The sequence below is a fragment of the Leguminivora glycinivorella genome, chromosome 12 (assembly GCF_023078275.1).
Source record: "Leguminivora glycinivorella isolate SPB_JAAS2020 chromosome 12, LegGlyc_1.1, whole genome shotgun sequence".
Lineage (NCBI taxonomy): Eukaryota > Metazoa > Arthropoda > Insecta > Lepidoptera > Tortricidae > Leguminivora > Leguminivora glycinivorella.
Window position 1 is genome coordinate 441285 of NC_062982.1, and position 15364 is coordinate 456648.

At 37.3% G+C, this 15364-nt stretch overlaps 1 protein-coding gene across 2 annotated transcripts in view; it reads left to right on the forward strand.

Annotated features, from left to right (window-relative positions):
- LOC125231794 (lysophosphatidylcholine acyltransferase) overlaps window positions 1–15364 on the forward strand; it is a 57429-nt gene that overhangs the window by 33031 nt on the left and 9034 nt on the right. For both annotated transcript variants that reach the window (XM_048137373.1, XM_048137374.1), the window contains exons 4-6: window positions 8395–8507; window positions 9949–10103; window positions 10585–10722. In XM_048137373.1, the coding sequence (XP_047993330.1) occupies window positions 8395–8507; window positions 9949–10103; window positions 10585–10722 (406 nt within the window). The remainder of the gene's footprint in view (window positions 1–8394; window positions 8508–9948; window positions 10104–10584; window positions 10723–15364) is intronic.

The following is a 15364-nucleotide window of genomic DNA, read 5'->3' on the forward strand; positions in this document are numbered from 1 at the left end:
GGAATTGTATTTCCTTATCAATTCCGCTGTAGGTATATTTAGCAAATATTGTTTCAGGCACTGGTGCACCAAAAGCGCGTAAGTTATGAGCTATAGCGATAGAAACGAGCAAAATATAGTCGCTCTCGTGTGAATAAAAGAGAGAGCAAGCGATTTATAGTTCATTGCTCGGAGACGAACTATAACTCGATGGCGCTATCATCGCGTCTCTTTTATTTACACGGGAGAACTATCTTTCGTTTATTTCTATAGCCGATAGCTCATCATAGCTTACTCAATTTTGGTGGCAACAGTGCGTCAAATCCTGAATATTCTGAGTACTTATTTACACATTCTGAGTATCCTAATTCTTTGACTTTTGCAACCTATGGTCCCAATTCGATTAGTTAGCCCTTGCGGTTTCCACACACTTTCCTTTTCCATTATATTTCATTCACATGTGAAAGGGCACTTTCTACGTCCATTACAGCTGTCGCACTAATATGTTATTGTATGTATTGTCCATGTCGCACTATTCAGACCGGTGAATGAATGAAATGAATGTGTTTGCAGATGGCTATTGAGAAGCTCATGACGTGAGTGAACGAATGGGACGTAAGATTTGTAAGACTGAAAGGGCTTTAAAGCGTTTGTTTAACAAATGGTGTTTGGAAATGCGTTCTTAAGTGCAGAGTAATAAAATGTTTTAGATTTGTCACCTGAGTAATTCCCAAAGAGGTTGTAAGGTGCATTAGGGTAATTCCAAATGACAGAAATGCTCTGGTAATTCCGAAAGGGGAATCTTGATATGATGGAAAAAATGGTGATTTTTGTGCGACTTTCGAAATTAGACGACTTTCGGAATTACCCTAATGCATCTTACTTACATTTGCATCACGTCCTCGATATAGATAGAAATTGGTAGGCCAGGTAGCTTGGGACATTTTGGGAAACCTAGTGGATCTTGCTTAGCATCATGAACTATCAGCCTACCAATTTTTATCAATTTCGAAGATGTGATCCAAATGTACAAACTTTTTTGGGAGTTGCTGACCTAGGGTATATGCGTCAGTTTGAGTAAATTCGTCCTTCATAAGATTCTAAACGTATCATTTTAGAACTATTGCAACCCTCTATAATTCTATCTATAAAATGTGCTCTAGAAACATCCAAGTCAGTAGTTCATGTTTAACATAATCACCTGACGCGGTGAGGCTTCCTCGCATCGAGCAATCTGTATACTCAATAGCAACGAAAATGAGTCGCTTTACACCAAACAACCGCAAGTCATTATTTGAGTACTTATTTTAAATAACCTAGGACCTCTTTACCTTACACGTATCTATTACAATCTATAGATAAAACGGAGGTCATCTCATCAGTCACTTGTATTTGTTTCATATCATCTCTCATGCAGTCCATCCGCCTTTTCTTCGGCTTTCCTCTCCCACTTCCACCTTCCACATTCATGCTGAATACTTGTCTCATAACTTGACTTTCATCCCTTCGCATCACATGACCGTACGACGCTAAGCGCTTCACCCTTATTTTACTTTGTAAAAGTATATGTATAACCTGATTGATTCTGGAGTACACATTAGAGTAAAACACATACGGCATTAGTTACATAAACAGCCTTTACCATCGCAGAGAGCGGCACGCGACGGATCAATACCTAGTTTTCGTGATCGCACAAACAGTTTTATTTCAAACAATCGCATAAAACGAGCGTTCACTTCGGCACAGGGTAAAGTAGCCGTTTGTGGACAAATGCCAGTCGTTGGCACCAAATTTTTTAGACTATGGTGCCTTGAAATTTGGAGGACTGCCAAAAATCGTTGTTTACTTCTTTTAAGAAGGTTTATGCGGGGTAATTTTCTCATTGTATTATGATTAAAGTATTCGATTACATTCATTGATTAATTTGTTCATTTTTATATTTGTTAAGCAGGTTTTCCTAAAAAAAAAATGTTCGTTTAGGTTGAAATTCTAAACGTAAATAAAATTAAATGGCAGGCGGGCAAGCACGACTGCGTGATAAGACCTGTTATGTCAGGCCGTGTTTGCATTCGCACTAAGTGCGATAGGGACGCACCGACGCGATAAGGTTTATCACACTAGTGTGCTATGCCCGCTGGTCACCCGAGGTAAATAACAACTAATTGATAAACAACTACATACTACTACTTTGGGTCTTGGTATACAGGACAATGAAGGGACGCCGTGTCTAGCAAATGGACTGTCCAATCTACTGGCGATATCAGCCAGCAAGCTGTTGGAGCTAGCTCGCAGGCGATTTATTTTGATGAGAAAATGTAGATGAAATGACACTGACTTGGATTATACACAAGGTACAGAGCCGCATAAAATTTGCAAGACGTTATAAATTATAAAAGTATCTATATAACTAGAGTGAAAGCGCGTTCGCTGACAGATTTATATGTACATAAAATACAGCCTTAGTAATTTAATGAGTTAGGCCACGGTTACTGAGATAGATTGTTATTATCACCTACTTCTGACAGATCGTACCTTTACGTTCAATAGAAATCTCTTCCAATACATCAAACTGATTGATTTGTTCAGTCTGTCTGTCATTATCTAGAAGTAGACGCGACAATAATATCAATCAGTATGTAGGTTAACATTTGACAGATGGAGATGTTTTTATCATGTATGAAGTACTTAATTAAAAGTGAATTAATGCGTATGACACGATGTATACAGGGTGAAATTTTAATCGAGACTCTGAGAAGTGAAGTTGTAAATCACCATCAACTATGGGACTAATAAGTGCGTGTTCACATTATCCGATCCGATATCGTATGTTGGACCGATATCCCGTACATTAGAATAGAATAGAATTAATTTTATTCGTAAACACATAAAAGAGAAAAATATTACAAATAAAAGAATAAATAAGAATAAATAAAAATCTATCTATCTATCTATCTATAAATACATACTTATATACATAGAAAATATCCATGACTCAGGAACAAATATCTGTGCTCATCACACAAATAAATGCCCTTACCGGGATTCGAACCCAGGACCGCAGCTTAGCAGGCAGGGTCACTTACCAACTGAGCCAGACCGGTCGTCATAACTAGGAACACATAAAAACGAGAAAGTGCCACGAAATGGTTTAACCTCAGCATATTGCTGGCGACTTCCAGCGCTGATCATTACAAGCGCCATTTTGGATTTTTTCTATTGAAATTCTTCCGACTTCCGATATCGGATTGGATAATGTGAAAACGGACTAATACTGATACTGACATTGCGAAAAAAATGCGGTTATTTCATACAGTGTGTAAAACGAATACGGGCGGATATCTTAACGTCGGTTAGTATATGACATAAATAATATAATTAGATAACTTTTACTCAGACATCTCAAAAGCCACGACATTTTCATTAAGGTTAAATTTGCTAATGCGATGTTCTATCACCCCTTTCCATCTGGCCTTAGGTTTAGGTTAAACCTCTTATTAATTTGAGAAATGTCATTACATTCTAGATTATTCGATGCCTCTGCAAAGACGGCGAAGAGTTACTATCAAATACGACCTCAACTATGTATTAACCGAAATGACTACATCAGTTATACCACATTTAAAAAAAAAAAAATATATATAGTTATTTGTTATACAAGGGGGCAAAGTTGTATTTTAACGCCGAGTGTGGAATTGAAAAACGAGGAAGTGAAAGGATTCTATAGTTGAACCACGAGCGAAGCGAGTGGTTCGAGAATAGAATCCTGAACTTGCGAGTTTTTTAACACACGAGAAGTAAAATACATTTGCACCCGAGTGTAACACAAAACTTTTCCCCTCACTACAGCGAGGAAACTACAACGCAAAAAAATGCGTTTATCACTGCTTCCAGTAGTTCCACAGCTGGTAAATCATCTTAATTACTAGATTCACCTACTTTTGTCAATTTTAAACCAGTTAATTTGACTTTATTCAAGGTCAAATTACTTTACCCACTAGTGGATAAAATGCGTTTTTACCCGCTGATATTAAAGGACAAAACACGTGTTTCCGAGCTAGTGAGGGGAAAAAGATTTTATTACCCTATCCGTGGGTATACCGGAAACAAATGGGTTTTCTAATGTATGTTATTTACTGCTATTAAGAGTGCAGCAGTAACGAATACCGGTAGCTAACCAGTATAATAAAATATAATATAGTAGGTTTTTGAGCTGATTTATCTTTTCAATTAATTTATACCGGAATAAATTAAAAGCGAGCATTTGTAAGGTTTCACAGAGACTTATTCATTTTAGGGTAGCTTTATTTCACTTTTAGGCGCTTTGTAGGTAATATTTTTAATATTAATACCTATGGCTTCTTGATGAATAAACTTTATCTATCATCGGTATGACAAAGTCACTAGTGCCTACGCCAAATCTTGGGATTTGCTCCCATGACAGGACAGGCTCCCATGAGCCGTGGCAAATACCGGGATAACTCAAGGAGCATGATGAATCATGCCTGATGACGGGGCTCCTAAATGACTCGAAACGTGTCGCAACAGTCGTCATAAAAAAAAACACGAGTACAGCCGTTTATTTTTAAATAGTTGAATATGTCTCCCGAAAGTTGAATGTCTCTACAAGTAATTGATAATATATCTGGTAAAGACGCACTGGGCATCTAGGTAACTAAAACTACATTAAATTATTTTTTATTGCAAATACTAGAGTATGTTTTTAGTAAGGGACCTACTGCGGACCCCTGACACCCCACTTCACATGCTACGGACCCACTTTAAAAACCCTGGTTCAAGACCTCAATGGGTTTATTTGACCCACCGCCACAAGATAACACGCATCCAAAAACACCGTGGGAACACCAAAAACACAGTTACTCAATTAAAAGGCAATTGTCGGTAATATCATAATATGGCTATTTCCTACAAATAACGTAGACCCGTAAAGATCGTGTTGCGTGTCCCGTTCAAAATAGGTACGGTGTGTTTTATACAGGGTGTTTGGTAACCGGATGCAAAGCCGAAAGTAAGGTGATAGTCTAGGCCATTTAGAATATTCTTAACGACACAGCGGACACAGTGATACTTATCTATCACTACCTATTTCTTCCATGTTGATGCTTTTGTATGTAGTTCTAAACTAATGGTATTTTGGCTAAGTGTTTCGGGACATTTGTCTCTATATATATATATATATATATATATATATATATATATATATATATATATATATATATATATATATATATATATATATATACTACTTTTAATCCTTAGATATATTGATATTTAAATTAGCACCATAAATAAAAAAACATGCAAATAATTGGTCACTTACATTACTCTGTTACATGGAATTACCCAGATGAGGTAATTTAATTAATAGACATTTTGGTTCTAACGCCAGGCATATATATATATATATATATATATATATATATAATATATATATATATTATATATATATATATTATAAAATAGGCTTATCTAGAGATAAATTAAGACTTCAATTTGCATCATAAATAAAAAAACATGCAATGAAGTAGTCACTTACATTACAGTTACGTGGAATTGCCCATCTGTCCTTTCTTATTATTTATTTAAATCAAGATGTACAACATAATAACTATGCCATGCTCCACAAAACTACATTTAGTAAAGTAACTACATTCCAAGCTTTGCTTAGTTTAGGGCTAAGTTGATCTGTGTAAGGTGTCCCCAATATTTATTAATTTATTTACAAGTCGATTTTATAAAAACAACATGACACAACTTAGTAACATCATTTAACGGTGTGCTTTAATAAATTTAACAAACATCATGTAAAGAGTTGGAAACTAAGGGTATTTTGGCAAGTGTCGTGGGACATTTGTATCCCCGGCCGTAGCACACTAGTGGGATATATTTTATCGCATCGGTGCGATCCTACCGTACTTACAAATAGTGTGAAAAGGATGGCCTGACGTTATATCGTTCATCACGCGACTATGCTTGCCTGCCTGGCGTTAGAACAAAAATGTCAATTAATTAAATTACTTCATATTATGGCCTTAGTTACCTCATTTGACAATGCCCTTTATCAACAAACATGTAACCGACGGCAATATCGACCATAATTAAAATAGAACAGCGTCTGCAGTAAGGAGCGTTGCGGTAAACCTGACCTGACTGAACCTTGTGCGGCGATCAGCCGTTTTATATTAGGTTACCTAGGTTACCTAAGGCGTGAAATACACACATAAGCGACGCAAGACGTGAAACGGACGCGTACAAAATTCTACTGCTAACGTTTTTTACCATATCTACCCACTGGCCAGTATTTTTGTACTAAATATTATACAGGGTGATTGGCACATGAACCGACAAATTTTTTTTGGGGATTTGTGGTGTTATTTCCTTCCATTTCGTCCTTAGAACCTTGGTCCTAGGAGCCACGATTCTGGAGATATGATTGTTTTATTTTTCTTCCTAAATCATCCAAAATATGATATTCCAAGCCCCATAATATTTTTTGTATTGTTTTCAATGCATAATTTGTTTGAAAGTTAAAATTATAGCATAAAACGAACACGTGAGTCTTTTTATTACAAATAAACTGAATTTAAATTTAACCTAATTTTAATTCAGAGATTTTATATGAATAAGGAAAATATAAAAAATCATATCTCCAATACAAAGACGGAAATTAAAGAAATTACACCACAAACCCCCCAAAAAATTTGTCGGTTCATGTGCCAAACAAAACGACCTGTATATTATGTGGTATTATATCGTAATTCAGTTGTCTGCATGTATCGCTTCGCATGTTATTTCCGCCACAATTTGATTGTCCATAAAGTGCAATAACATTTAGAGTATGATATACCTGTCTAACACATTTTTAATAAGTATCGTTTTGCGGTGAATGTCTTAAAAATATTTCAAACAAAATTGTTTATTTGTAAGTCCCATTCAAACCAGTCACTGAAGTATTTGTTACTGCGAATGTTTACTTTTCCGTCACGACGGCTAGCTGACCTCCCCAGCTTTTGTCAATATTGACCAGATGCTTCCGTAAATATACCAGAAATATGCATTTGCTTACCACTACAGTCACCACAAGATATATCAGAAGCGACTGAGAATAGTACAATTACAACATTACGATATATGTGCGGAAAAGAGGAAGTTGGAAACGAGTGGTAATACATTAAAACATGCACGAAGGGAGTGTTTCAAATCGACACGAGTTACGACGTTTATTAGTACTGATGGCCCTCTGAAGTTTCGATCTGACAAGAAATAAACCACTTTGCGCACTAGTGCGGACAAAAAGCACCACCTGTACTGAAAATATCTTAACCGGCCTTTATTTTGCCTAGACGCTAGATTGCTGACCAGATATTTTGAGCATCTCGGCCGCTTCAATGTCTGAGGGTCCCCCCACATCTAGCGTCTCGCGAGCGTCGCGTCGCGAAAAAGACGCCGCGTCGACGCGACGTCGACGCGGCGTCAGGCTTTGCCCATACAGTTGGCCCGACGCGACGCTCGCGAGACGCTAGATGTGGGGGGACCCTGATGGGGACTGTACTAAAAAAATAGCGTATCTTGGCATACTTTTAAGAATTCGATAAATATTTGACTAACCAGGCAGTGATTGTAAACGCTCAAGAAAATTTACATAACTGTGATTATAGAAAAATGTAATCATGTGTATTTGTGTTCCTGCACCTAATTTCAACAAAATATGAGAATAATTCTAATATGTATGTATTCTTTTATGTATGTCGGTAAAAATATTTAATCATTTACCCCTAGAAATAAGAAACTCAGACATGCCTCAATTTAAAAATAAACTACATGAATTTTGTCTACATAAACAATATTACAGGATTGACGAATACATGAACATTTTGACATGAATTGTATTAAAATAATAATGAGAATATGCAATGTGTAAATAATTTGTAATATTTTTTTAATGTCTAATGTAATGAGTATTAATTATTAATTTATTATTTTGCAGCAGTTACTTAAATCCTTATAATTTTTGGTCTGTTAAATATCTTTTAGCATACGCTATTAGAATAGCTTAATTAAGTAGCTTATAAGTAAAATTTGCATGCTTATTCAAGTAGAATGTACGCACTTTTTGTATACTTACACTTAAGAACTCACTGTAACACTACATTTTTGCAAATAAATATTGATTGATTGATTGATTACATTTGAATGTCATATGACACAGTGATGTCATTTATTTTGTGCGTAGGACGTTTCCCTCTTACATGTCACCAAATATCACCATACCTGTAACCAAATAGCATCATGAATGTGACAGTAATTTAATGAGTAGGAGCGGTTTACAGATTATGACTGGAATTTGAAAAGTTACCTAGATGCCTTATTCTAACATTAGTACTGTTGCAATTCCAGAATTAATAAACTACACACAGCCGGTGTATGTGTGGAGAGATGACCCCAATTCCCGGGCCAATACCATCAAGGAGATTATCCAGCGTGCCACGTCTAAGGAGGACTGGCCCCAGGTAACTCGCTTTCGAATTATCATCGACTCTGCTACTTTTCTAAACTCCGCTCTCTGAACCTACGGTCTGTACCTTAATAAGCTCAATATCATACATAACAAATCAAGAATGTTATCCTTTACACAGTCCATACCTTTTCCTCGATTTTTCTCTTTTCTCTTCTTCTTACCCTTATCCCACGTCATGTGAGATTCTCCTATCTCAATTTTCTTTCTTCACACAGTCTGTGTACCTTTTCCTCGATTTTCCTCTGTTCTCTTCTTCATACTCTTATCATATGCCATTTGGGGTCGGTAACTCGGTACAACTTGTCTTCCTTCTCCTTTATCTTTCGTCAATATCAACACTCATTTCTTTCTCATATCCTCTTTTACACAACTCATCCATCGTTGTTTGGGTCTACCCCTCCCGCTCCATCCATCATTTTTTGGCCTATATTATGAGAGTTGCTGTTCCTCGATTTTCATACCCTTTTAATTCTTTCCTTGAACATTCGTGATCTTCCTCTTCATTTCACTTTTTCGGTTGCCCTAATTCAAACCAACGACTTGTGTTTTCTAAGCAGTTTCTAGCCATATCTCATTCAGTGCGTAAAGCTGCGGCCCTCTACAGTTAGTAGTTACCGAGCGAGACAACATTTTCCACGGTACACTGATTCCAATAAGCTTGTTGGCGCCTCCTGACCACTCGAATTCTTATTTCCTGATATTATCTTTTGTAACTAAAAATATATCTACACTCAAAATTAGTTTAATTCGGTTTTATGTATAGTTCAATGGTAAAAATGTTGGTAGATTTTAATCGACTGTGCGAGAGTGCATGTCGCGCAGTGCATACAGTGTGTAATTTATTGTTATTGTTAATTTCGCTCGCAACTTACATAGAAATATACCTATCGCGTGATTTAAGAGTACGCGTGCTTTAGTTTTCATAAATTTTTTCGTGGAGTGGTGGTTGTCATAAAATTTTAGATTTTGCGGGAGAGAATTTGCGGGTCATTGTGAACTTTCGTGATATTGAGTACTTACATTCGGCACTTAATGAACTTATTGGGTCAACCGGGTTATTCGCGTTTGGAGTGAATCCGCCCTTAGAAGATATTTTCAAAACGGAATATATTAGAACAATGATAGCCATGTTTATATTTAAAGTTTGGTGACCATACCTTCGAACGTAGAAGTAAAGACGCATTTAAACAAAACATCCCAGTTGACCTTTAGCAACTTAAGCAGCAAGCCACGACATGCGTTGTCTGAAAAGTCCCATCGCTGTGTCTCGCTCTAATGTATGGACGTGGCTGAGCCGTAAGATGCGTACAGGCAGGCTTATTAAATTATTTCATGTTGTGTAAGAAATTTAGGAATATGTTCCAGATTCTATAAAAATAACTCTAACATTATACCTACTAAATAACTGACCATACAATGAAATCTATTTCCAGATCCTGATCTTCCCAGAAGGAACCTGCACGAACCGGTCCTGCCTCATCACCTTCAAGTCCGGAGGGTTCTACCCAGGAGTACCCGTCCAGCCTGTCACTATCCGCTACCCCAACGCCAGGGATACTGTTACTTGGACCTGGGAGGGACCTGGAGCGTAAGTAGTCAAGTCCGGAGGGTTCTACCCCGGAGTACCCGTCCAGCCGGTCACTATCCGCTACCCGAATGCCAGGGACACTGTCACTTGGACCTGGGAGGGACCTGGAGCGTAAGTAGTCAAGTTCGGGGTTCTACCGAAGGAATTTCATTTGAGATCAGGACTTTAAGAACAATTTTTTTTGCATATGTCGTAGTGTGACTACTACATGAAATAAATGTCATATACGAAGCAAAAAGTGACCAAGCCTTCAAGTGTCCCGAGCTGGCAAATCGTCATATACTTTGGAAATTGTCATATACTAGTTTGGAATTTTCGACCTTTGCCAATGGCCGAGCGGTTTAGGCATCCGTCCGGTAAACGAAGGACGCTGGTTTGATTCCGGCTCGGGAGACTCTGAGGCCTTGGTCACTTTTTCTTTGTATATGAGATCAGGACACCAACATTTTTAGTAATCTATTTATTTGCCTTCCATTTCCAGATTGAAGCTGCTCTGGCTAACACTGACGCAAGTCCACAGCTCGTGTGAGATCGAGTTCCTGCCCGTCTACTACCCGAATGAGGAGGAGAGACGGGACCCCAAGCTATACGCCAGGAATGTACGCGATGTTATGGCCAAGTGAGTATTGAGTTTATTAAGGAGGACCTAATACCCTTCCTTGTGGCACTCCATAATTAACGTTTTTTTATTTATTATTTCTAATAATAAAACTACCGTGAGACACTGACATATTAAACATGTAAAATCGGGTAACTCACGTAAATTTAACCCATATCCCACAGTCGTCGAAGGTCGCTCGACATGTTTCGCCCGTAACGAGGAGCATTTTCATTGAGCACTCGCGATGACGATGGTATGCTCCTCGTTATGGAGCGAAACATGTCGAGCAACCTTCGACCATTTTTTACGTGAGTTACCTGATTTTACATATTTTTTTTATTTCTATTGCTATTTTTAAGCCTCACCGCAAAACCGACGGGGCTGTCTGTCTGTCTGTTTCTATGTGTCTGTCTGTTTCTATGTGTCTGTCTGTGGTATAGCTCCCGAACGGATGAACCGATTTAGATTCAGTTTTTTTTTGAAAGCTGATTTAGTCGGGAGTGTTCTTAGCCATGATTCATGAAAATCTGTCCACTATGTCGGGAGTTTTTTCAGAATTTTAATTTTGTGGTTAGGTTATATCGTACATTGTACTTTCAATAATTTAGTATAGGTATTTTTCTGAGTGCATGTTTGAATTTATAAGATTAATAAATTGAACGCATGCCAAAAATACTAGATACAGTATAAGTGTCAAGGGCCTTCGTTGTGTCCATAAATATTACGCATACCGGTTGAACGAAACCGAAATAGTGATATTGTAGTAATAACAGGTTTGCTAGCCATCATCGCCCAAATCACAATTGAACCTAAATCCCATAGACGACTTCTACTACACACACAGGAGGAAAAAAGCCAAACAATACACAACACTAAACACAACAAAAACAATACAACACTCATTTTGTTTGTATTTATTATTTACGTTCAAATAGCGATACAATAGCCGTAACTTTCCAAGCAATGTTACGGTCATTGCAGTTTCGTCGCGGCCGTGGTGTAAGGTCACAGTAACACTATATTACTTAACTTTAGGCTAACAATGGACTCTAACCTATCTAAATATCTGTTATGAGTTGACCTTGTCTCGAATTTTGACACGTGCCGTGTACCTTGATGCCAGTGAAATTCGTTATATATACGAGTATTAATAGTATGGTCATGTACTGAGGAGCGATGAATCTCATATAGGCAAAATAATGTTATATACAGATAAATGTGGAGGGATGGCGTGGGAGGGGTAAGGAAGTGAGTGGTGATATTCAATTCAAAATATCTTTATTCATGTAGGCCTAATTACAAGCTCTTATGAATAGTTCATTACATATATATTATGATCTTAATGTAACCTAATTATCAGAGCAATAGATTGTTGTAATTATTGTTCATAATAATATTGAGTCTATAATATACAATTTCATATAAGTAAAAATAATCGTTAAACAAAAAATATATAATTAGATATGACGAACGATAGAGAGGAATTGAAGAGGAAGACGAGTTGTATCGACCCCACATAACGTGAGATAAGGGCAAGAAGAAGAAGATACGAGTATTAAAGCTCGACCACACATTTTTTTATTTTTTTATTTTATTTATTAAGGTTTACCAACGATTGTTGACAACGATACATTGACTCTGTACAAGCTAAAACTGTAAAGGTATGGTGTCACAACCACTTAAAGGTAAACACGGCGTGCGTAACAAAAAAGGAATAAACAACTATAAAACTAGCTTAAACTTAACTATACTTATGTGTTCCACAAGAGGGGCAAAGCTGTTGTTCAACCGTACGCGCCAATATTGATATATGAGCAAGCGATGGTGTCCAAGCACGCATTGTAAACAAACTCCGCCACCGAGTGAAACACAACATTTTTCACAACACCAACTCAAGGAAAAAATTAACTGTAAAACATGAAACTAACTCAAAGTTCGTTAATGTAATTTAACATGCTTATAGCTTTGCCATTCGTTGTTGAAGTATCAAGAAAGCCTTTACCAATCGGTCTGGTGAAAAAATTATATTCTACGAAAATTACTACGAACAGATTTCAAGTATTTACTTAATGGGTCACAGTGAAAAATTATATTCTACGAAAATTGCTACATGCGCGTTTTGAGCGCGCAGCGTCTGATTGCGAGTGTATTCAATCCGCACACATTCTGCGCATAGTAACTTGTAAGCCTATATTTTGCAACTGTAAACTTCTAATAAGCATTGAATGACACATAAGAAATCAAAACAACAGTTTGGAATAAAACAATTAGCTAAATGGTTAAGAGCGCTATGACAAAAAAAGGCGATATATTGTAAAATGTACAATATTTATCGGCAAAATTGTACACTTTACTCATACTAAAAGACAGTTAAAGTACTTGTTTCAGTTAGAACATCTTATTAACTGTCGGTTCATTAAAAAACATATGGATGAAAAAGCGTTTTCAATTAGTAATGATTTTTTTTCTGATGCTCGTTTAGGAAAACCCGCGCGAAGCACAGATTTCGGAGCTCTTATTATGTACAATTTGATAAGCTCACTCTCATAAATGCGGTAAATTTGAATTCCTAATATCTTGTACTTTAGGCCCATTAAACAATATTTATCATTTAATCCTTTGAAATTGAGAAATTGAAAGTAAAACGAACTCAATTTTGTCTTGAAAATACATCGAAACAAGTGATCATTTCTCCGAAAATCTACATGTTATCGAAGTTGTTTTAGTATATAAATAATCTGCACAATGTGCTTAAACTGCTGTTATCCATTTGTCGTTATAATATTTTATCATGATTTTTTGCCAATTTTTTGAAAACTAGCCTTCCTGTCGCTATTTTACCGGCGACGGACGCCTGCGATTTCAGTGCCGCGCCGGAGCTCGAGGAGGTAAGACGTATGTCGCTTTGGTCTCCGAGTTTTCATCGCAAACGTCGAGAATATTTATCGTTGTGTGGGTCGGACGCCTTGTTTATACACGGGCTATCCTCGCATTGTGTGTGTGTAAACAGCGACCAACGAATTTGATCCTAGATCCGTAAATATTTGCTTTTGTAATACTTTGTTATGTTTGAATGTTAAAGTATTACAACATTGTGATGATAAAAATGTGAAAATTACAATACGGTCAAGATGATAAGACACATCAAGATGGTACTCGGGATCTGATGATGGAGCCAGAAGGTGGTCACCAGTACCAGTGAACCATGTAAGTAAACGACTTCGTGTTTAGGCTCGTTGGGTTCGTCTCAACAAGACCTTTGACAAGAGGTGGTACTCAGGGTCTGATGATGGAGCCAGATGGTGGTCACCAGTACCAATGAACCATATAACTAAACCCAGAGATGGGGAAATCGTAATCGATTCCGGATTACACGATTACTTGATTTTACTTTGTAATCTGACACTACTGGGTGTCAGATTACTTGTAATGTAATCAAGTGAAACGGATTGTCACTCTGACACAAAAGGCGTCATGGGTGTCGTAAAATAGGTTTTAGGGGGTGCTGATTACAAAATGAATGACCAATTTGGAATCTGACATTGCTGACTGTCACTTTGACCCAAAAGTCGTCATGGGTGTCGTAAAATAGGTTTTAGGGGGTGCTGATTCCAAAATTAATGACCAATGTGGAATCTGACATTGCTGACTGTCACTTTGACACAAAAGTCGTCATGGGTGTCGTAAAATAGGTTTTAGGAGGTGCTGATTCCAAAATTAATGACCAATGTTCAATCTGACATTGCTGACTGTCACTCTGACACAAAAGTCGTCATGGGTGTCGTAAAATAGGTTTTAGGGGGTGCTGATTCCAAAATTAATGACCAATTTGGAATCTGACATTGCTGACTGTCACTTTGACACAAAAGTCGTCATGGGTGTCGTAAAATAGGTTTTAGGGGGTGCTGATTCCAAAATTAATGACCAATGTGGAATCTGACATTGCTGACTGTCACTTTGACACAAAAGTCGTCATGGGTGTCATAAAATAGGTTTTAGGGGTGCTGATTCCAAAATTAATGACCAATGTTCAATCTGACATTGCTGACTGTCACTCTGACACAAAAGTCGTCATGGGTGTCGTAAAATAGGTTTTAGGGGTGCTGATTCCAAAATTAATGACCAATGTTCAATCTGACATTGCTGACTGTCACTTTGACACAAAAGTCGTCATGGGTGTCGTAAAATAGGTTTTAGGGGGTGCTGATTCCAAAATTTGTGACCAATTTGGAATCTGACATTGCTGACTGTCACTTTGACACAAAAGTCGTCATAGGTGTCGTCAAATAGGTATCCGGAGGTGTTTGAAAACTAATGACCAATTTGGAATCTGACACTGTTGACTGTCACTTTGACACAAAAGTGATCATGGGTGTTTTCAAATAGGTTTTCATGGGTACTGATCTCAATATTAATGATCAATTTGGAATCTGACATTGCTGACTGTCACTTTGACATAAAAGTCGTTATGGGTGTCATCAAATAGGTTTCCAGGGGTACTGTGCAATGTCAGGTTCCAAATCGGTCATTACTTTTTAAATCATTTCATTAATTTTGGAATCAGTACCCCCTAAAAACTATTTGACTACACCCATGATTCCTTTTGTGTCAAAATGACAATTAGCACTGTGAGATTCCAAAATAGTCGTTAATTTTGGAA